The sequence below is a fragment of the Ips typographus genome, linkage group LG6 (genome assembly GCF_016097725.1).
Source record: "Ips typographus isolate SLU linkage group LG6, UJ_Ityp_2.0, whole genome shotgun sequence".
Classification (NCBI taxonomy): domain Eukaryota; kingdom Metazoa; phylum Arthropoda; class Insecta; order Coleoptera; family Curculionidae; genus Ips; species Ips typographus.
Window position 1 is genome coordinate 5,916,482 of NC_138427.1, and position 22,824 is coordinate 5,939,305.

Consider the following 22,824-nt stretch of genomic DNA (forward strand, 5'->3'; position numbering starts at 1 on the left):
TCGTTTTATTGTACGTGTGGTTTGAAATGGCATTTTAATATCCAAAGTGATGCCCATCAGCTTTCAGAGGTTCCTATTTCCTCCCCTATAGAGGCGGTACGTTACTTTCATCTCTGACATTAAAGATAGAAAATAAAATATGTTATGCCTTTTAACTGATTATGTTCTGCCTGTCTAGACTTTATTTTCAACTAAAACGAAAAATCCAACAAAATAAAGGCTTATATTGCTTATTCGTTGCACCAGAATTGACAACGTAAAAAAAGGTGGCATTATGTTTATAAGATTTAGCTCGTGTGCGTGCTTGAGTATGCATTCTATGCATGTCACCTTAAATAAAAGGGAATTTACATTGTATCAATGCAATTACGTAAATATACGCAAACCAAAAGGTGCGAATAGAAATGATACCTTTCCTGCGTTAGCACACTGTTTCACATGTAAATTTACATTTATGATAATTCTGTTTGTCCTTTTGACATTTACAACATAAAAAAACTGCAGTTTTTAATGTAAACATTAGTAATAAAGATCTTGCTAAACATTTATGAATGTAAATTTAATGTTTTTTAAACAGCTCTCTTCTCCAATATTTTGCATCTCAATGAATTGAGTTATAACCATTTAAAACAGGTTTAGATGATGTTGCTTATTTATTTGTGATTTACTGTATTAATTCATTAATTCACAGTAATATTAATTAATTCAAAGTATGTCAAATATACAGGGTGATTGTTTATATTTTACTCAATAACTAACGCTGCCAATTTCGATCTGATAGCATAGTTTAAATTAGCAAAATTGTCGTATTTGATATGATATATGTCAAAATTGATACATATCATTCACTTGTCAAATTTTTGACACATGTTTTGAATATTTAAAAAAAACACCTTGTATTTTATTTGTTCAATCAAAAATTCTCTTTTTTATGTTACGTTGGTCACTTCTCAAAAAACATACTGTTTTAATTTTTTTACCTCTATTTTCCTGATTCTTCTGAGTTCTAGTGATAAAGTTTCGCGTTTCAATTTTAATAATATTATTAAAAATGTCAGTTGTGAGAGTTTCAATGTTAAAATTTTACTGTTTTTCAACATTTTGACCTTCAAAATTGACTACAAGACTTCAAATAGTCCAGTAAGTCAATTTTCATAAAGTCTTACGATTTTCAATGTTTTTGCTTTGAAAATTGACTGGAATAACTGCAAATAATTCGGTAATTCAATTTCCACGAAGAAATTTAATTGTTTTTCAACGTTTTGACTTCCTAAATTTACAAGAATGACTGGAAATGGTCAAGTAAGACAAAGACAATTTTCATGAAATTTTATTATTTTCCAATATTTTGACGTTGTAAATTGACTAGAATGACTGCAAATGGTCCAGTAATTCAATTTTCATAAAACTTTACAATTTTCCAATTTTTTAACCTTAAAAATCGACTAAACAAACCCTATATTTTTTGAAAAGCAAAGGTATTTTCACTAAATAGCAGCAAATTAAACTTTATAACATTAACTTTGATCGGATTTTTCTGAAATAAATGCATGTCAGATTTTCCTCGTTTATTGAATTAAAATAAACACTTATTGTGGAATGTGGTTCAAGTTCACATATTGAGGTCAGTTGTGACACAACGATTATAAGTAATTATAAAGATATCAGAGAGAGTTAATCAATGTAAATTTGACTATAAAATGCATACAAATTGACACATAATTAAGCCTCTTACACTACACCAAATAAAATGGATAACATAGTTTTGTAAGTAGTCGTAAACACATTTAAACCTCAAAGACTGTTGGGTACTTAAAAGTGTACTTGGCTTGCAGTTTTTGCAAATTTTATTTCCCAAATATTTATGCAATAAAAGTCAAAAATAAAGCATAAAAAAAGGGGATTCTCTCAGACAACTCAAAGCAACACAATAATACTTTTTTATGCGTTGGAATTGAAATAAAACCGCTAAGGGTCCAGTTATGGCCACTTTTATTACACTTTTAATACCTCAAACACGCATTGACCGGGTATATAGCCCTGAATACTATTTCGTCAGACATAAGGGCCTTAAGGGTTTAGCTTCGGATTCGAATGAATTACTGACGCTCCGGTTGCAAGGTTTATGGTATTCTTATTATTAACATAAGATTAGGCCGATCCTGCCTGAGGACATAAAGCGGGTTTAAATTTTATATTTCATTTTAGGAATTTACGCCTTAGGAGATGTTGGTCTTATAACCAAACAAAAGGCTATCATTTTCTAATAAACGAAATTTGATCCATTAAAAGCAAGAACGAAATTGGGACGGAAAGCATGCATGTACAGGGTGGAACGCTTCAACAAACCCAAATATTAACAGATAATTAAAACTCTTCTCAGCATTGACACCTTGTAAATAAAATTGTAGCAAAATCCTTCATTGAACCGAGGCGAAACTTAATTAGTCTTTAATGATTAATTAGCCATAGTAACACCAGGTTTTATTTAACTTGTTTTAATTATACAGTTGTTTCTAAAGTTAATTCACCCAGTAAGTCAGTAACCTTAACACCGGATTAGAAACACCCTCGAAAAATTTGTTTTACTCTGACATCTAATTAAAACAGTATGTAATTTCATTTCAATGTTGCGATTACATAAGTCTTTGGGTCTTAGGCTACTCACATGATATTCAATTGGACTAATTACTCTGTGAGTAATAACATGACCACCAAGGAACTTGTATGATATCCTGAGTAAATTAATATTCAATTAATCGAATGTGTAATCACATATCAAGCTAAGACAAAATACTTGCTTATTAGTAATTTAGGTCAATGCAAGTCTGTGAATAGAAAAATAATTACAAACAGTAGTCCACCGACCAGAGAAAAAATTACATGTAGCGATCTTATGTTGATAAAAAAATGTCGCTTATGAAACCTTGCTGGTTTTAAACATATGTGATTAAAATAATTAGCCATTAAATAATAATTATTTAGTGCTCATTATTTTATCAAAATGAGAAGCGATATTAAAATTTCTTTTTCGAAACAGGTTTAACACTCTATACATTTTTAAAGTGCCCAAACAATACTTTCTCCATTCTTTATGCATATGTTCGGTTATGAAATTACCAAAATGGTGAAATTGGTAAAGTGGATGATATTTCATTCAGATCAGCTTTTGTGTAATTTTAGACAAATATTTAGAATATTCCATGCATTCCTTATATTTTTTAATACCATATGCTTCAAGAATTATTATAAACTTTTCATTTAGCTGAAATAGTTTAGCGTTTTACTGGCGCAGATTTGGTTTTTGAACCATATTTTCCAAAAAAGTGTGTTGGTTAAGTACAAGAGGAGCCATGACTAGTGCTTGTATCGAATTAACAATTCTGCCAGAAATTTTTTTAGGAGTAGTTTCTCCCATTTTACTGATCACATTTTTTGGGGAACCTATTGAATTCAAAGGATTAAGAAGATGAAACCATCATCTACTTACATTTTCTTCGACTTAAGAATACAGGTTCAAGTGATGATATTTCAAAAATGTCATCGTTTCTCATAAGATCAGAAGAAGAGCCTTCAAAAGCAACAAAATTAAAAATCGTTATGAAAAGGCAAACGATCTACCAATTTGTACATTTATTTACTTTAACGAAGTTTCCCATCAGAAGTTAAGATTGTCATCACATGTTGGACAACAAATGAGATGTGACTATCAAGTTCAGAATTCTCCAATGGCAAACAAAAGTTTATCTTAAGATTTCTGAGAGTTTTCTGATCTAAGATTATTCGTGGATGATTGTCTTGATGCTTTTGAGTGCACCGTTGTTTGCAGCTTAGCTACAGCCTACAGCTTTCAAGCATTAAAGCTTGAAATGTAAATAATACATTTTTTTTTGGCTGTTTTATTGTATATCAGTTCCCATCGACAAACCATTTAGTTTTTCTCTATGGTAACTTTTCCTAGAATGAACTAATTAATTATCTTCGCGACAGTTGCATATTTGCAAAATGTACATGGTAGCGTTACACAAAAACCACTAATTTTGATTGATATTTAGCGATAAATCGTATTTTTAACTGTACTTTCTTCAGTTTTTATCAACTGTTTTACTATGTTCTTAAGCATTTCATGCCGACGTTTCACACCCGGATAATTTCCAACTGCACCCATGAATGGTTTTGCTGTATTTGCTATGGCAAAAAACTGCATTCGTCTTTTCAAGCATATCCGTTCAGTTTATTTAAATAAAACACTGATTTACGTCATCAGTGATACTTTGTCTAAAACTCAATGAAAAATGAAGCACATAACTAATAATAAACTAACTTTATTTCAAATAAATAAAATTATTATTGCACATGTCGACAGTTGCTTTAACACTGAGTCATTTACGGGTACTAAATTAAATACTTAATCTAAGACGGGATTTAACAATATTTAACAAGCTCTAGAAGACTGAATAATTATTACTATTTACACGGCAGTGATGCACACCCTGTTTATTTACATATTCACAAATAGGGGCGTATGGACTCCAAGTAGGGTCGCTTTTGGTAGAAATGGCTCAGAAGAATGCGTAGTAGTACCTTAACCTTGGTCCTGGACCCCCTGTAATATTTACATTAGTTTAATAATATATTAAGGTATAAATAGAAAATTCAAGAGCACAGAACAAAAGGTTTGCATCCCGGAAATGGTCTACTGGATTTTGTAGCATTTTACATGATCGATTATGTTGCTTACACATAATCAATTATCCAACATTCCATTGAAAATTGTGGTCTAACAACGTACTTGGTGGAATAAACGGTCATTTATTTGCTGTCACCGGAATTGATTTATTTGAAACTAGCTGGGAAATAGACAACGCAGATCGTTGTGTATTACCTGTATTTTAACCTTTAAACGTCAACCAGATAAAAGGTGTAATAGTAATGAATTAAAATTTTGAAACAAAAATATTAACCACTAAGAGCAATGGAAATACCTTAAACAATCATTAACCTTTCAAGAACGCAACCTTGTCATTGAACCATAAGATGTTAGTTAACAAAGATCATCACCAACTCGTGACTGTTATAACAAAAAGAACTTCCTGGTTGCTAAAAAAAGAAGATTTTATATCAAGGATTCCATTAATCTTACATGTTTCCTTAATAAAAAAAACACACATACAGGAAAAGTCGCATAGTTAAGTAAACACTTTCTATGCAAAGTTTCTCGAGCGTGCCCCCAATCGACAACTCTGTATGATAATGCTGAATCAGATTTTCCAGTGGTAAAAGTTGATAATTAAGTAGCAATCTTTTTCTCCCTTCAATGAATAAGTTCAAGGTTTCGGTTTTTATCGAACCTTGCAATTTCATTAACCTTAACAGCTATAATTAATGGATTTCGTAACAGGTAATACGGATATACAGAGTTGGAAATGAAACCTTTTTCTTCAGTTGTGGTGAAAATTTGTGACAAGACAATTTGATAGAAAATTACATTATTCTAAGGTATCAAGAGAGAGTTTTCAATGTTGGATAAGGAAGTGCGTCTTGTCTAGTTGAGCAATGTATTTATTACAATCCTGTATTATTACATATTTTTGATTTGTCACTTAAAAATTGTAACCAGACACCATATCTGCGTTATGGTGCCCTTACTTTTGAACCACAAAATACACACTTTCATCATTACAAAACCGCGTACAAATTCATGAAGTAGATAGTTAACTAGTCCCAAGGTTTTAGATTCAGGAGATCATCTAAAGAAACGAGCTGAAACTGAATAAGGAAACGGAAAAGGATCTGGGAGAAACTCACTAGTTTGGACAACTCTAAGGAGTTCTTGGGAAAAGAAAATTGGTTCCTTGAAACAAAAAATTCGATGTAACTTGTGGTTTTCTTTGTCTGTGTTGTACAGTACAATTATTCCACACTCTCTATAATGTAGGTGGTCAACACCTAATCTTGAATGTAAAAGGATTTTATTATGTGTTACTTGAAAATTACTACATTCTGGTTTGTTCATTGTTTGCAAACGTAAAAGGATAAACGTGTTCTCCAGCAACTGTATAACTGATGAATAATGAGACAATAGGCATGATTAAATAAAAAGTGAAACATCTTACCTCACGTAGACTAAGCATCTAACATCTATATTAGGTTTCTAGATCTAGAACCTGAAAGAGAAATCCGTCATGTCAGTCAAGTAAGTAAAACTCAAATTTCATGACCAAGCTGATCTGTATGAAGGATGCAATATGTTACTACTACAAGTCGACGATATTTACGATGTGGTTATAAAATGACCAAACTTGTTAAGTTTCTACTGCTACTACTACTACTAATGAAGCAACTGTGAAATCAATTTTAGGTGTGTGTTGTATACATTTCTAAACTAAACCCTTGTCTTTGCCTTCATTTAATCAACCATAAGCAACTTGAAACTTGAGTGAGGTCTATAGAATGCAATACACTCTCATGACATCAAGACAATTTCTAACCGCAAATCCCGCAATGCTGGTCCCTTTTGTTCCTCGCTGATGCTCTAAAAGTGACCGCCTCGATACAATAAGACTTGTCCCAATTTAAACTCAAGTTCGAACATGTGCTTGATAAATTTTCTTGGGCGAGCAGTGGAAGAAACTTTAACAGCCAACAGCCAAAACCAATTTGAAACCAAACTGTTTTGGCTGTTCAGTAATGGATTTCCTCCATTGTACGGTTTAGAATAGGCACGTCGATATGGGATAGTATTGTTTTTAAATTGATTAATTGTAAATTCGGAGATTGTCGCTAAGGACAAGAGGGCAACATCTAATTGGGTCTTGGAAATGAGTTACAACGGGGGTGAAAGTCGAGGTATTGTAATCGAGTTGTCTCGTGGGATTTAAGTTTCCTTCAGTTCGCCTTAGATCTAATTAAGAAGCTTTGCATGCAAGATGGATGGACCCACAGGTCAATAAGTAATAACTGTTCAAAGGACTGAGTTATATGAAAGGAACCTCAATCATGTTGACATAATTATCAGCAGGAATTGTGTGGTCGTAAATTTATTACTCTTTGCAACTTAATAGTAAAAGTATATATTTTCTGCATGATCAATTACTGGTTTAATGGTCCTTATCTTACCTCTGGTGAAGTCTAAAATTACAATCACCGGTTATAAAACTGAAATACGTGGGTGATATTTAGAGGGCAAGAAGATGTAGAGAAATGACTGCATGAAAATTCATATTAATTACCATTCTGCCTTGACTCAAATGTGAATCATTGATAATTCAGATTTTTCTGCTATCCCCCGACTAAATTAATAACAAAGTTAAGGTCACTGCGCTTACTTAACAACTTAATTGCGAAAATTTCTCGAATTTATGAGACTACCAAAACAGCTCTGTTGACTTTACTCTCGTTTATGGCATCAATAAAGGAAAGGAAAACGAAAGAAACTTTCTTTAACTATCCCAACAATCCGCGTCATGTTTTAAACAATAACCTCAACAGTAATTACACACATTAATCACTGATTAGCGGAATAATTGAGCTAAAGTGAAATTAATGGTAATAACCGAAACCGTATAGTTTATGCTTTGCTATTTCATATTGAATTGTAAGCAGATGTTCCGTACCAGATGGCGAAAATTTTAATTACTATATACGGTATTGAGAAACTACCTGAATTTTGTTGGTGATTTACGAGTGTGCATGTTTAGAATGAAATTGTGAAAGGAGTCGGACAAAATACAATTGAGGAGCGGCAAAGTTGAAATCTAGACCCGTTTTAATTAAAATAAGTTGCATTTTAGTCTTTATTTGAGTGAAAACCGACGAAGTTATCATTAAGTATTTGGATTTCCAAAAGTTCAATTAAATTTGTCAATTAAGTTTGGAACTAATCGGTTTAAATGCAAAAGTGAAAATAAAATACATTCTGCTTTGTCACAGTATTATTTTGATATTTAGGGAGTCCAGACTAGTTCCAGAAGTTCCATTATCATGGCATTAACTGAATAGTTGTAAAGTAATACATGTAATAATAATGAGATTAAAGAATGTATAAATTATGTACGAGTATCGATAAAAGTTTAGATTGTAAGCTACCAAAGAAAAATAAAACAAACAGAAACGTAAGCATATTAACACTTAAGTATTCGGAGAAAATCAATGACAAATTGACACTTCTTGAACAACTGACAAACTTGACACTTCTTAAAACAACTCTAAGTAACAGGATATAAACAAAATTAACAATAAGTATAGAAATAATATTATTTGCTAACATTGCGGGGGATGAATTGCAATATTAACAAAAGTGTGTGTAATGGAAAACTTGTTGGATGATCTAAAGCTTTGAAAATATGCTCATGAATGACACTACTGAGGAATATGAATCATCATGCGCATGCTTATGTTTTGAAGTTGACTACTCATACAAATACATGTTCAAAACTACATTACAAATTGCCGAAATGTTAAATTAGTCATGAAAATGTTGACTAATACAAAATGGTTTCTGACTAATATGCCTGTAAAATTGCAATGAAAAAATAACAAATAAATTATTGCTTCAATTATGTAGTTGTAACAAAGGACAATTTTACAAAAAAATTTGTTGATTTTTATTCTTGATCATCATTTAACTTTCATAAATCTCAGCACAATGGGTAGTTTGTGATGTGAAAAAGCAGCGAGCTGAAAGCTGCTTGTTTGACCAATATAGCTTTACTATCTGACGTTATTTTTGAATTACACAACAAAATTGAAGCACTAATTTAATAGTAGAAACTGATAAAAAAAAATATCTTACGTGGGCTGTTTGGTGGTACGAATCCATATCCAGATGCACCCACAACCACTCCGCTAGTTTCGCCATTATCAGGGGGCGAAGGGGGAAATACAACGGGGCCCGTGTTCTGTCTGGGGTCTCTTGCAGAGGTTAGTGCACTATCCAGACCAAAGCCCCCATAGGAAGAGAATTCTAAACCTAAGCCTCCAAACTGGGCTCGAGCCACAGCTGCGAGACAGGCTATGCAGGCGGAGATGAATGTCTGGAAAAAAGATTTTCTTTGGAAAAATGCTTTTTAAGGAAATTACATGGTATTAGTAGTGCTTTTTCCGATTCCGTTCTTTTCTAGTATAGATTTTGCTTAGTTCTTACTGCACCACATGGATGTTAACATCATATAACATGGAAAAAATGAAGACACTATAAGAAAATAGAATGAGTGCCATTTAGATTCAAATTTTATGACAGTTTTGCTAATTGTACCCATTTGATTCTTAACATAATCTTTTTTTACGTGCTCTTAAAGGAGAAAGTAATTTTCCCAACTATGACAACATTAACCCAACCATCTAAAGAGAAGAGACCCATGAGTATAACTTTTGCCTATTTAGTTTCTAATGGTTATGGCTAATTGATTGAAATTAATTTTGGAAAACAATACAGCAAAACTTCATCTAAAACAATAACGTATCTAATTTCATTCTATTTATACCTGCAAAGTAAAACACTTAAATAATTAATAATGTTTAACTTTGATAAATGACCATTTCGGACAAAGCTCGTAACAAGCTTATTTATTTGGGCAAGTTGGGATGGCGTAACCTAATAGTTTTTGCCCATCAAACCGTGTAAAAGCATACTCGAGATTAGTTTGCTAAACTTTGTTACCCGAGCATACAGGAACATATCCGCTATCAGGATTAATCCTTTTTTCGTCATTACGTTGAAGTGAAAGCTTTAAAGCGTATTTTCATCGCGTAAATAGCCAATTTCGTTTGGGTTATTACTTTTGCCGTACCGCAGTTTTAGTGTCGAGTTTTAATTAGGATTTGATGTTCATTGCGTTTTCTAATCGAATCGAATTAATAGGGTTCGAAAACTCATTTTAATTAAACGCAACACAAGAATATGTTTGATTTGATTTATTTGACTTTTTAATGAAAAATTTAAGTTTATTGTATGGTGAAACCATGTCGTTAACATGGTTTTATTTAATTATATCTTGTTACAATTAATCCAAGTTTAGCAAATATAAGTAAATCTTTTTCTTAAACCAAAGACGATGTATACATTTCTAAACGCATAATTTGTCAATTCGTGATCTTAAATATGAATAAGAAGAAAAAGAAGAAAAAAAATCCTTGTAAAAAAAACAAAACAAAAATAAGACTTCTCTACACAAGAAGAGTCTTCAAGAATCAATTGAGGATAGCTGGCTTAGCAGAAGGGTGTGCCTTAATAGGTACAAAATCCAAAGATGTAGAATTATCTTCTCAATTACCCATCCTCATACTTGGTTAGGAAATAAAATGCAAATAAATCCCTACGATATGCGGCAAAACCTCTACATACAGTTTTCCTAATTAAAAAGTACCTATATAAAAAACAAAGCACACAGTAACATATGAGAACATATTCAGATTAACGATTTGTACCTATTACAAACACATTGGTATATGTCAATTTAAAAGATAAATGCAAATTCCATAATCTGCATGTGTCATACCATAAAACAACGGGCACGTGTTATTCAACCCCAATATGACAGATTTGCTGAAACAAACCGTGTAAACTAAGAACAGTAGATAATAAATCATAAAAGGTGGGTTGGTAACTGGGTTAGAGTTCACCACCACATCGTAGTACTATTATTACCGTAAATTAGAAGTTATTCTATTATATGCTAATTTAATCCGACATTAAGAAACGTAAAAGTTATAGTGGCGCTTACATAGTAGTTCGTGATTAGCTAATGTGCTTTATCCGTTTAAAAATCTTAGATCGTACACAGTCATTATTTGTTTGTATCAAAGAATTTAGAGAATGAAATTAACTGGACTGGGAGAATGAACGCATTGACGTCGATTGGCCATGAACAATACTATTAAATAGATAAAAAGAAAATCACGTTCGCCCAGTTTACTCGTATTAACGCTTTTTTGTTCTTCGCAAGAAAGCATAAAAGACGAAAAACCATGTTGAATTCCTCGAGCAGAACGGCATTGCGCTTTTCAGGCCTGAGGTCGCTAATTTAATGTATGAAAAAAACGAGCGTGGCTGTTTCCTAATATTTAATAACATATAATATGCAAATAGATTGAAATTGTCCAATGATTAAGCTTAAAATTGAATACATATAGGAATAGTTATTCAGGTAATGAGAAATGTCTATATTTGAATTTGAGCAAATAGTTAATGAGATTTGCGGGCTTTTTAGGGGCAATCAGGAAGTCCTTGTATCAAAAAAAAATAATGAAACTATAAGAACAAACACTTTATACTTTAAGGAAATGAAATTGACTGATGTTATACTAAATATAGTTGTGCGTTTCACGAGTCTATTCCACTCAGTTTGCTAATAAGACAAATGGAGCCATATCCTCAAGGTATTTTAAAGTATCAATATTTACCAACCCAATATCAATATTAAACCTATTTTTCAGCATAGCTAGCAGCTAAATAGGTTATCAATATCAGGACAAACAATCTTGTGTGGCGTAACGGCCCTCACATACACTTTACTTGAAGTCCAGCAGCAACAGCAACAGCAATTACTGCTATGCAGATTTTTTCTGAATTGATGAATGTTACTGCAGGGAATCAGACCGTGAAACTCACGAAATCCTGGGCATTAGCCGTTTATTGTTACAACAGAATACGTTCTCGGCGCGGCTGCTAACTGCCCACACATTCAAAGTGTCAGTTTCAATTGCTCTTGTGTTATCTGCATGCTTAGAAAGGGTTTTTAAATTCAATTAAAAAAAAACACCAAGCTGGGATAATGAAATTGTGATTTTGTTACGGCTGTTAATTAGCAGATACTTGCTTGTTACTACTGTGTCTATTGCATAGATTAATCAAGATTTTTTAGTCAAGTTGACTGTTGATGGTGTTTGGCAATGTATGCAAAGTAAGGGCCACTGCACTGAATTATTGGACGTTATTTTAGTTAAAAAAATTGTTACACGGTTAAATTCTAATTAATGACTTTCAATATTGTTGCCTTAATTGGAAATACATTTACGTATTTTATGAAACAACGTTCTTACTGTTTTTCTTTTTGTATGGTAATAGGGACGTTGCATAGTAGATTGCAAGTAATTTTTTTGCAAAAAGTAATTTTTGATTTTTTTTTTAGCTTTTTTAGTGGGTAGAAGTAACAAATAGAAAAGAAGTTACAGTAGGTAAAACAGAAAGCCACTTTTTTGAAAATTTATTAAGTTCTAGAGTACTGTCCTTAAATTGATGCGTTTAACGTTTAATAGTACTGCATTGCTTTTCAACTAAAGCAATTTGTAAATAACAATAACAATAAAATGGTTTTGAATTTTAGTTTTTAGAGTACACTCCTTTATACTAGCGAAGATTGAGAAGAAACTAATTCAATTCCTAGAATCTGTTGTTTTGTGTGACACTCTACAGTTTTGGTGAAGATGAAAAAAGTTTTAATTATCTATTTGTTAGACAGTCTATGCTGACGGTAATTTAGAGAAGTAAGGAATATACCGCAGTTTTCTTTTACACTTCTATCAAGTTTTCAGTTTTCACTTTTGCTTCTTTCCGTTTTTAAACTCGGAAGATTTCTAACTCTTCTAAGATAAAATTGATACCAACACGTCAGTATCTTTTGCATTTTTGTTTGGATTAATAATTATAATGAAGTGTCATTTTAAGTATAAGAAAATATAAACAAATATAGCAAATTAACTTTAGAAGAGTCAGAAACTTCTGAATAAAAACTTTAAGAGGCAGAAAGTAATCTTAAAACTAGAAACTTGATAGAACCATAAAGAAAAACTGCATAATGCAGCATATTGATCTTGAGCTGAGTTTGACGTTTAATATGGTCAAGTCTTGATTTGACTGTAACATACTGTATCTATAGTATCACATTCTAATTCCAACTAAGTTAAAAAAATATGTTGGTGTAAATCGTCTATAAGCTTCTCAAGTTTACCTGGTTAGAGATGATGATAATCAGACGTTAACATATTAAGTAAGGAATTGCGTGAGATAGATCTCATACAGAAAAAGTCGAAACATAACAGAAAGTACAGCTTGGAGTTAAACGGAATTTCTGACATGGGACAAATTTGTATGTTTATGGGAGGCAGAATCAGAAGATGAGCAATAGAACTCTTGCACTTACATTAGGAACACACACATTAAATCAAAGAGACATAACAGGCCTTCAGGTAATCCTTAAATGTTTCAGAAAACCTCTTACACATTATAGTTTTAGTGTATTTGTATACAGTATATGGTATTTAAAGCAAAAGTCGCAATTTTTTGAAAAACAGTAGATAAAGTTCAATGTCAGTCATTAGATACATTAGATACAAAAGTAGACAAAGATGAAAATTTTTAAAAATCTAGTGTCAAATAGTACTAAAATAATGTGTGACAAATCTATTACACAACAAATTAAAGAATAATGATGGGCACGAAACTAGCAAACAACTGTGAAATATAAAGAACAAAAATTACTTTAAACTAGAAGACTACAAAAACGATATAGATATAGATCGTGGATTGAATAAAATATAATGGTAAAAGCTACAACACAATGATTTATGGTTGAAATGATACAACAAGATAAAAGTTTTACGTTCACTTTGGGTCATAAAGCGAGTGGTTATTAAATCAGATGCCCAGTTGTAAACAGTACTCAGTCTAGACGATCACAAATTACTATAACCGCCACTTATTTAATGAGTAAACCAAAAAACTGACATTCTTAAGCCCATCTTAACTAATTTGTGTGGCAATCAGGAATTTTATACCAACGGACTAGAATTTGTATAATGGCACGCGTCACTATTACATAACAAATAGTTGAACTCTCGCCTTGTAATACCACTAGTTATCATATGACTTATCCAGTGTTGTCAAATCAGTTTCATCACTCACTCATAGTACATTCCAAAACGTAATGACCATTTTTGAGCTAAACTTCCTAGTGATGCAAGATCATCTGCCTAACTATTACCATTCTATTACGTCTGTAATTCAAAGAAAACTAGGCTCATTTGGCAGCAATGCAGTACCTGCATTACGGCGGACGTGACATAGTACGACCGCAGCACAGGCGACCTTGTGGCTTCACGGTCGCAACGTGCTTTCGCTACCATTGAAAGAATGCTACAGGAGCTCTCCGCGGTACTGCTGGCATTTCTTTATTGACCATTGAGAAAGGCGCGGTAGTACCACAATACCGACTGCGTTATCCTGCTACGCTGGGTACTCAGACAGTGTGTCTGGGTACGGTTCAGGATATCGTGAATTTTTCTACATTAAATAGTACTGATTCATAAATGCAAATTAGTTTTTTTTAGTACCACACCTTGTGTCTTAAATAGTTAGGATAAAGAGCACAAGAGTATCTGAATGATGGAGTCAAACTAACCTAAAGAGGCAACAGATATTTGGTTTTCTTCCAGATTTTTAGCTAATAGTCTTTTATTGATTCCCCCTCTCCTACTTTGGCAAAGTTTTCCTAATTTTCTTCTCCTCGAGTTATTATGACTGACATGACTGACACTTTTAAATTCCTTGTTCAATTTGGAAAAGAAAGTATTTCTTGTAAAATTCTGATTTGAAACAAAAAGATACATCCCCTACAAACTTCATCTTCAAAAATCGTGTTTCTTGTCATAATTCTGAGATTGTTGAAGGAATTTAGATCAACTGTGGTAAAAGTCCTGATAAAATTGATACTCATTACTTGACGAAATTAACTTTGGTGTAAGCTGTGCGTGTCGATACAAGAGAATTGGTTTTTATACCTCTGGGCTCAAATGGATGATAATTGATTATAATGAAGGGTTTATTGTAGGTGGCTTTAAGACCCGGTAATGAGAAACAGTTTCAAGTCCTTGTACCAAATTTGATCGGTTTTCACTTTCAACGGGCTGAGATTATGACAAAAAATAACGATTTTTCTGAACTTTAGAGGGCTTTATTTCTCTTAGGATAAGGTTTTTCTAAACATACATATCAACTTATTTTTTGAATGAGAAACCACTTCTTGCAGAATATAGAGAATAAAATTTTACAATGGGCTCATCCCACATTTTTTTATTTCATATTTTGACATACATCGATTTGTTCTTATGAATTGTTTCCATTAATCCACCAAACTGTTTTTTGACGCAATAGCATCTTCCTTCAATTTGTCTTCCATTCTTATTCCTTTTGACTCACTTTTTACTCACCAGCCATTTAGATCAACCTTTCGTTGGAAGTGGATTTAATTTCTCTGAACTAGCATAAATAGTCTAAGAGATCATTTCCAACCATCATTACAACAATAATTAAACAACATAAAAACGTCTCTTTTTACGGTTTTAATTAAATTAATTTGATCAATGGAAGCGTTTCATATGTTGATTTGATGGAATTTTCCTGTTAGCAGTAGTAAATTAACTAACCCAACAAGCCATAAAAAAGTCAGTTTTTATAATATCTTCTACTCTTCAATGTTTTGTCTTTAGCTGCGTAGTTGAGAAACAAACTTCCCCAGAAACTTTTCAAATTTTTAATATATGCCGAAACCTTCAAAGCATGACCAAATCAAATAAATCCTTTGTCCCTAACGCAAAATTAATAGCTAATGATACCCTGTGAACTAAATTGCATAGCAATTGCATAATGGCAAATCCTATTTGATACGCACCTTTCCCACATTATTAAGTCTGGTTGCACAGTTCCCCGTTTGTCGGATACGTTTAAATATCCCTAGTATAACTACATCGACAAAACGCCGTTTGAATTTTATAAAAGAAAAATAAAACTACCAATTATACTGTCATAGTTCTTTGGTTATCTGGTTTAAATACCACTACGGCTATTTGTTTTTGCTTCAAGCGTTATTTATGTGGATGTTACTCTCGTTTGGCTTTCACCTGTTCATTCAACGAAGATTTTCTATTTTTGTATAGATGTGTTGAAAACATTTTTAAGGCAAATCTCACAACAAATATATTGTAATTTATTTAGTGTGTGAATCTTCAGTCTCGTTTGTTTCGTCATTGTAAAGTCTATCTTTTGTTGCTGTTGTAATTTAAAGCTAATCTACAGAAATATCTTCAGCTATAAATATAAAATCGACAAAACAAACAGAGAATGATTTACATGCAGGTAATTACGATCCATTACAAAATATCCAACTCATAAATTCCACTGTTAATGAATTGCTCTGTTAGATGAAGCTATAGAAACGTGTCGAACAAGATTATTAATAATGATAGGACAACTTATATCGGTGAAGAGCGAAACGTAAAATGAGGATAATGATTTATAAGTGCAATTTGTCGTAAACTGCAACTTGCAAGAAACCAGTGACCGGCACCAATTTGAGTTACGTGGGTGCCATAAAAAAATTGATTAACAATAATCGGTTACTATCGCTGTAGCTAACGTGCTACACGCTCGATTCTACATTACATTCTTATAGCAAAATCGCTCACATGGAAATATTTCTTTTTAATCTGCAGCCCATGATATAAATCTAAACAATGCCCGTATTTATTAAATTAGTGTTTTGACTGTGAAAGTTTTGAAATTCGTTATGCTGACAATAGTTTTCGACACTTTTCGCCAATTAAGAAAAAACGGCGACTTATTCGTATTGTTGCACGTTTACTGGCTGGTTGCGTAACGTGTTCGTTTATGAAAAATTATAGGAATATGGGTACCACCTTCACTTTTTTTTTATCTAATAATATGCTTTGTTTGGACTTTTTTTTTAATTAAAATGGACTTTTCCTACATTGCTTTTGGCAAATGTGATTAAGCATTTATATACACAGAGTGTCTGTGTACTGTCATCCTCTTATTATCCCTTGAGCAAGAAGGAATGTTTCACACGTACCATATTTTGCAACTTAACCTTTTAATACTCATATAATCAGTATGTTTTATTTAAACTTTAAAATAAGTACAACTTTTACAATCTCAGGAAACAGAAATTATTGAAACATTCCTAATAATTCCAGTCTGAAATCTTTCAATAATTCTCTAATTTTACTTAATATTTGAATGTTGTAAATTTAGTGTTATTTTTTAATTTCAGATAAAATATACAATTTTTGTAAGGGTTTTCAAAGTCACCCTGTATATGCATCTAATAAAAATGATGCTGAATACTTAATTGATTTTTTTCAGAACCTGTTAACAATTCTTATATTTCCACTCTTGAGGTAACTGAGCATGCATGTACATACACTTATTAAAAAATTAAGTTCAATGATTTGCCACTTAATTACTAAAAGCTTACAGTGTATGGAAATATTTAATTGACAGAATGACAAAGAAAATTATCTGTTACTAACCAAATTACTTTTCGTAATCAGCTACTTTACATATCTCTGGCCTTTTTTCGTAATAGCCTTCTGATAAAGCTTACGTAACCTGGTAAATTATACGTGCTTTTTTTTATCACGTGCAGAGAATTTGGACCCAGACATATGAAATTGGCATTTTCTTACTCAGAGACTGATGAACCTGTGTTGAAAATCAGTTACAGCTTGTAATTAAGTAGTAAAAAGTTTTTATTTCTTACCCAATTACCACTTAAAATCAGTTGAAGTAGAAATTGTGTTTTTTATGTTTGCACTTTTTGGTAAATATCTTCCATAAAGAAGCATTTAAAGCAAAATTGTCTTCCTTCATTCTTGTAGACTGAAAAAAGTGAAATTTCGTACAGCTTTCAAGTTTTTTGGTCGCTCCTGACATAAAGGAGATCCAATCAGTTGAAGTTGAAATTATACTGTAATTTTTGTAATTATTTCTCTTATTCCATTTGTCTTATTAATTAATGGCCAATAATGTCTCCTTTAACCATTATCAGAATATCACTATAAGTTATTTTTTGGTAGCTCTTCACACAAAAGCTCTACACTTTTTTCCTTACAACATTTAAATTAAAATTGAATTCTTGTAGGGCATTGTAACTCCTTAAGTAGGGCACGCCCAAACACTCTGTATAATCAAACTGATATTATTGTACCTACAGTTTTGTAACAAAGGGCAAAACAGATGAAGTCAATAAACTAGTATCCATTGGTAAGAAACAATGGACAATACCTTTCAATTTTATAGGAACAAAAGAAACCAGCAAATTACTAACCGGATCAACGATCATTTCTAAGTGTTGGAGTGTTTGCGGAATTGAACTTTTTGCCATTCTGTAACTAATTTCAACCTTCAAACATTTTTTAATATTATAAAAGTTCCTCTCCCTTTTTAATTCAATCAAGCGGATATTATCAATAGTAGTGGCGGTTGAAAACAAATTAATAAATAAATTAAATCGGTCTAAATGTATAATATTCACATTATGCACATTGAATAACTTAAACCCTTCTCATTAAATCATATTGGAACAAATCAAATGAATTTCACTATTTTAATTGTTATTTAACGATGTTATGAAAGCCATTGATCATTTTATAGCGTTTAATTTCCGTTCTCGTCAAAACATGTTTCATTTTCATGGGAATATCGAAATTAACAGGATTTATCAAAACGCAGCGTGGTGGTATTGTCACTAATTAATAACTATTTTAGATCTCGTTAGCAGTGTACTGTAGTTCCGTGTAATCTAATTTTTAGGGTAATTACTTTCAGAAAAAATTGCGCTAAAATCCCGTTATTGATCCAATAATGGAGGATGTATGGCAGCTTTAAGAATTATCATTACTCATTAATTACGTTGAAATTTTCAACAATATTTACACTTTCAATTTACGTAATTATACTCGATACAAATTTTCATCGAGGCATGTGGCCAAAAACTCTGACAGTAGGTACTTGTGCCATCAAACAGATGGTAGAAGAAAGTTGTCGTTTCACTATAGTTCATCAGAAATTTTTAACGGCAATAAAACGAAAGAAGATCTTTAAATTTATATACGCAATAAAAGTCAATTTACTCTTGTTTGTTTCAAAATTATTGATGTAATTCCAGTCGAAAGTGAAAAAACACTGGATACGTGAAAAGTCATTTTAAATATCGAGGTCAAAATTGGTGTGTAGTGTGAAATAGAGCATTGATATATTAATATTTTTTTGGTTCGATTCGCGTATATGTTGTTACAGAAAGCACTTTAAATTCTGTTGTACACATCACACATTTGCGTAAACCATTAATTTTTATGATACGCCGATGCTGGTAACTTGGTCAAGACTAAAAGGAAATACTTAATTCAAGTTTAGGCAACTGGCGTATGTTACCGTTAATAAAATTTGTTCAGTTTTTATTGGTGAAGTACATCACGAATTTGAATTTAAATTGCACAAGCTTGTTAAGCAGGGTTTTTCAAAACGATTAATCGTGACCTTTATTTTATAACAAAACTTTACTGTTTACGTAAGGCTAATCAAAAGTACTGCGTGAACGAAAAAATGCAGACTCGCTAACAATGTTTTTTCGCAAGTATTGGATTAAGTTTTTAGCCAAAACTTCATACGCTACGTTAGGTTTTTTTGCACGATTTGTTTAGAAGTGTATTAAACCAATGATTCGGCGGGAAGCAAAATTTCCTGCAATACTTTCGTACAGATAATTTGTTCTTACATAACGTAGCTTGCCAAATGAGCAACCCCACACTTTTTAAATCACGTACACCAAACTAGATATTTCTGGGTAAAATCAGCAATTACCGATATTAATAAATCAAAACTCAATTAAACCGAACTTGCAGTGCTCAGAATAATTTCACAGCTCAATGATAACACTTTGAATAATTATACATACATGCTCGAATTATGTTTTAGGCACGTTAATGCTTAATCCAGTTTACGTAACAGTAAAGATTTCTCTAAGAGAAAAAATCTGAATCAAAGCAAATGTGTTTCGTATAAGGCAGATTACACACTGTGTCTTCTCATTATCGTTTAGCACACTAATTTAATTAAAAACCATTGCTAGAATAGGTGTTATTGCATATAAACATTAGCAACATTTCTTGGTTAAGCTATTTTTTCTTTAGAAGCTTGAGTTTGTGTGATTTTATCAATTTTGATAAATGAAAGAGGTATAGTTACTATTTGACCTCTATTTATCACGTTGTATGGATCATACTTTGTCCATTTATCAAGTAAATTTGTATGTTCTCTTCAATTTGTGACGTTACTTATCTTTCGTTGATGATAAAAGCAGGGAAAAATTACAACTTTCAGACATGATGCCAAAAGTACCGATAAGAATACGACGTTTTTTTTGTAAAAACAGTTAATTATTATTATCTTTGACTGCAAAAACAAACTACTTCTAGTTATATAATAATAACTGAAAGTCACCTTTGCAAATTACTTCTAAAATATTAATTTCACATTTATTTTTTTATACTTTTACAATATTGTATGAGAAGTCATTGATGAATGGTCTTTCAATACTTGTACACAAGACGCAAGTAGAGAAATATTAAACATTGAATTATCTATTATTATTTAAAATGCAGTAATGTTTTTGTCAAAATCAAAGACTAGCCAAACAGAACCAAAAATGATAAATTTCCGGTGTTTTTATAGCAAGACTTTAAGCAGGTCTTTTAAAAAAGTAATAAACCTACAGTTTCCCAGGTAAATTATATTAGAAAAATACTTTGTTTAATTTTTAAGTTTATTATCTCAAAAATTATAAGTTACATAGGAAAATTTAAAAAAAGCTTTCATAATCTGAATTTTTTAAACAAAGTATTTTTCTAATATAATGCTCATAAACTCCGAAATTTTGTATTAAAAATCTGGCTACGCCATTTTGTAAGAGTATCAATGCAAAATGAATTTTAAAATGTCTCTCCAAATAAGACGAAACAAAATATATTTTTGAACAAATGTATAACCCTGTATAGAAGTCAGTACTAATTTACAAATAATTTGTCTTTGGTTTTGTCCTCATTGTAGTTATTAAAAGATTAAAAGAAAGAACTAAGAAGATAAAACAAACAAGGAGAAATGAAAAGACTACCAGATAAAAAAAAAGAAGAACTAAAAGTCGGAGATAAACAAAAAAGAAAAGGCCGCCAATTTAAATAAAAAAGAAACAGAGAAGAAAACTAAACGAAACTAGCCATAAGATTAACAAAGAAGAATTGAAATGTGTGAAGAACAGTAGAATAGAAGAAGAAAAGGCGCCAAAATTAGACACCAAATAATTTTTTTCGGAAAAAAATGGTTTTTTATTTAGAAGATAAAATAGTCGACCAAATTGAAAGAAGAAAATTCAAAAGAAAAAAAATGGCACCAATACTAGGGAAAAAAAATTTCTCGTCAAAAATGGTATTTCTAACAGATTAAAAGAAAAAGAATTCAAAGAAAAGAAGACATAAATAATAATAATAAGGCATAAAAATTAAGTAAGTTATAAAATATTAAAGTAAGAAAAGCCTTTTCTTAGAGCATTGTATGACTGGGTCCCTTCTTCTCTGTTTAAAATTTAATTATTTTATTTTATTATCAATAAGCAACAAAACAACGTTTTACTGTGTTTCATGTCTAAAATGCATTATTTACTTTAAGTGATGGATAATGATTGATTTGTAAACTAGTTTCATATGAGGAAAAAACACATTATTGTCGCAAGCTATCGCACATGAAAGAGCACAGGAAAGGCCTTTAAATCATGGGCGAAATAACATATTATTATATAACTTAGTAATCAATCAATCAACTTTTGAAATAAAGTGATAATCATTTATAAGAAAATGTTAAAAAGAAGATACAAAAAGTTGTAAAAAATTGGTTAATGTCAATATTAGATTTTTTTTTAATTAAGTTGAGGCAAGGATTTAGCTGAGCCAGAATAGAGCCAGAAAGAGTATTGTTTTACTTGCCACTTACTGTTATTAGTTCTCTTTATTAACAGGTAAACTTTTTACCAAAATAAGGTAAGGTACTAGCACCTAATCCTAAAAATGAACGATTTGTCTACATATCTGGTACTTTGAGATAAATTTGAAAATATTCAAAATCCCTTTGAAAGCTAAATTAACCACAATTTTAAATACTGTTTCAAGGAAAAACCTTTTACATTAAACTGACTTAGTGATAAAAAAAATGGAAATTATTTACCACCTGAAACCGCATGATCCATACACAAACCAAAAAGAAAATTAATCCAAACTAGTAAGGCCACTGAAAAATAAAATAAAAAAACTCGCGAAAATGTATCGAGCGCATTCGGTGTCGAATTAGAAACCGAAATCGGAAAATCGCACTAAACTGCCGATGAACACCACCAACTAAACTGCATGAAAGCTTAGAATAGGCTTTTCTTTGACACTTACGAATCTCATGATGTTGGACGCCTACTTCTACGGGTGCACTAGGTGGGTGAACTGCTGTAGACAGATACGGGGCAAAATCGTGGAGGAGAGTTATATATATTGAAAATGCAGCCTCGCAGTCGAGGCCAAACTGGGTCGTGCTTCAGGTGACGACGTCCAAGACGCCGGAAGAACAACGTGGTACCGGATCACGGTGAAGGCCGTGTCCACGTGCATATGTAGGTGGAGAGGATGAGTTCCGGACTTCCGGGATTTTGAAATATAGGTCGCGGATTGTTCCGGTTTGTTTTTTTTTAGGTGAATGTGGGGACGTGTAAACCGGTAATTTATCATTCTCGTTCGATGGTCAGTTGTACACCTCTGGCTGGAACTAAATTGTTCTAAATGACTTTCTGCCTTACCGTTTAATTAATGCGATGTCAGAACATTTATTAGAACATGTTACTGCTATAATGCAGATGTTATTTAGTAAGATCATAAAATAGTTTTTGCCTTTATTCAAGTTTTTGTGTACAAGATGTCCTTTTCTTTCAATATTCA

General features: G+C 31.8%; 1 protein-coding gene across 3 annotated transcripts; it reads right to left on the minus strand.

The window, feature by feature from the left end:
* Positions 1-4,309: 4,309 nt before the first annotated feature.
* On the minus strand, positions 4,310-22,444 carry LOC145731229 (uncharacterized). Of its 3 annotated transcripts, XM_081982901.1 has the most exons (4): positions 22,070-22,250; positions 8,795-9,035; positions 6,117-6,167; positions 4,310-4,606 (listed from the first exon to the last, which is right to left on the minus strand). In XM_081982901.1, exons 1-3 carry the CDS (start codon positions 22,082-22,084, stop codon positions 6,142-6,144), a joined length of 282 nt encoding a protein of 93 aa, XP_081839027.1. In that variant the 5' UTR covers positions 22,085-22,250; the 3' UTR covers positions 4,310-4,606; positions 6,117-6,141. The 3 variants fall into 3 exon arrangements, with proteins under 3 accessions (XP_081839027.1, XP_081839026.1, XP_081839025.1); XM_081982900.1 differs by lacking the exons at positions 6,117-6,167; positions 22,070-22,250 and adding an exon at positions 22,285-22,444; XM_081982899.1 differs by lacking the exon at positions 6,117-6,167 and having other exon boundaries at positions 22,070-22,254.
* Between the last annotated feature and the right edge of the window lie 380 nt (positions 22,445-22,824).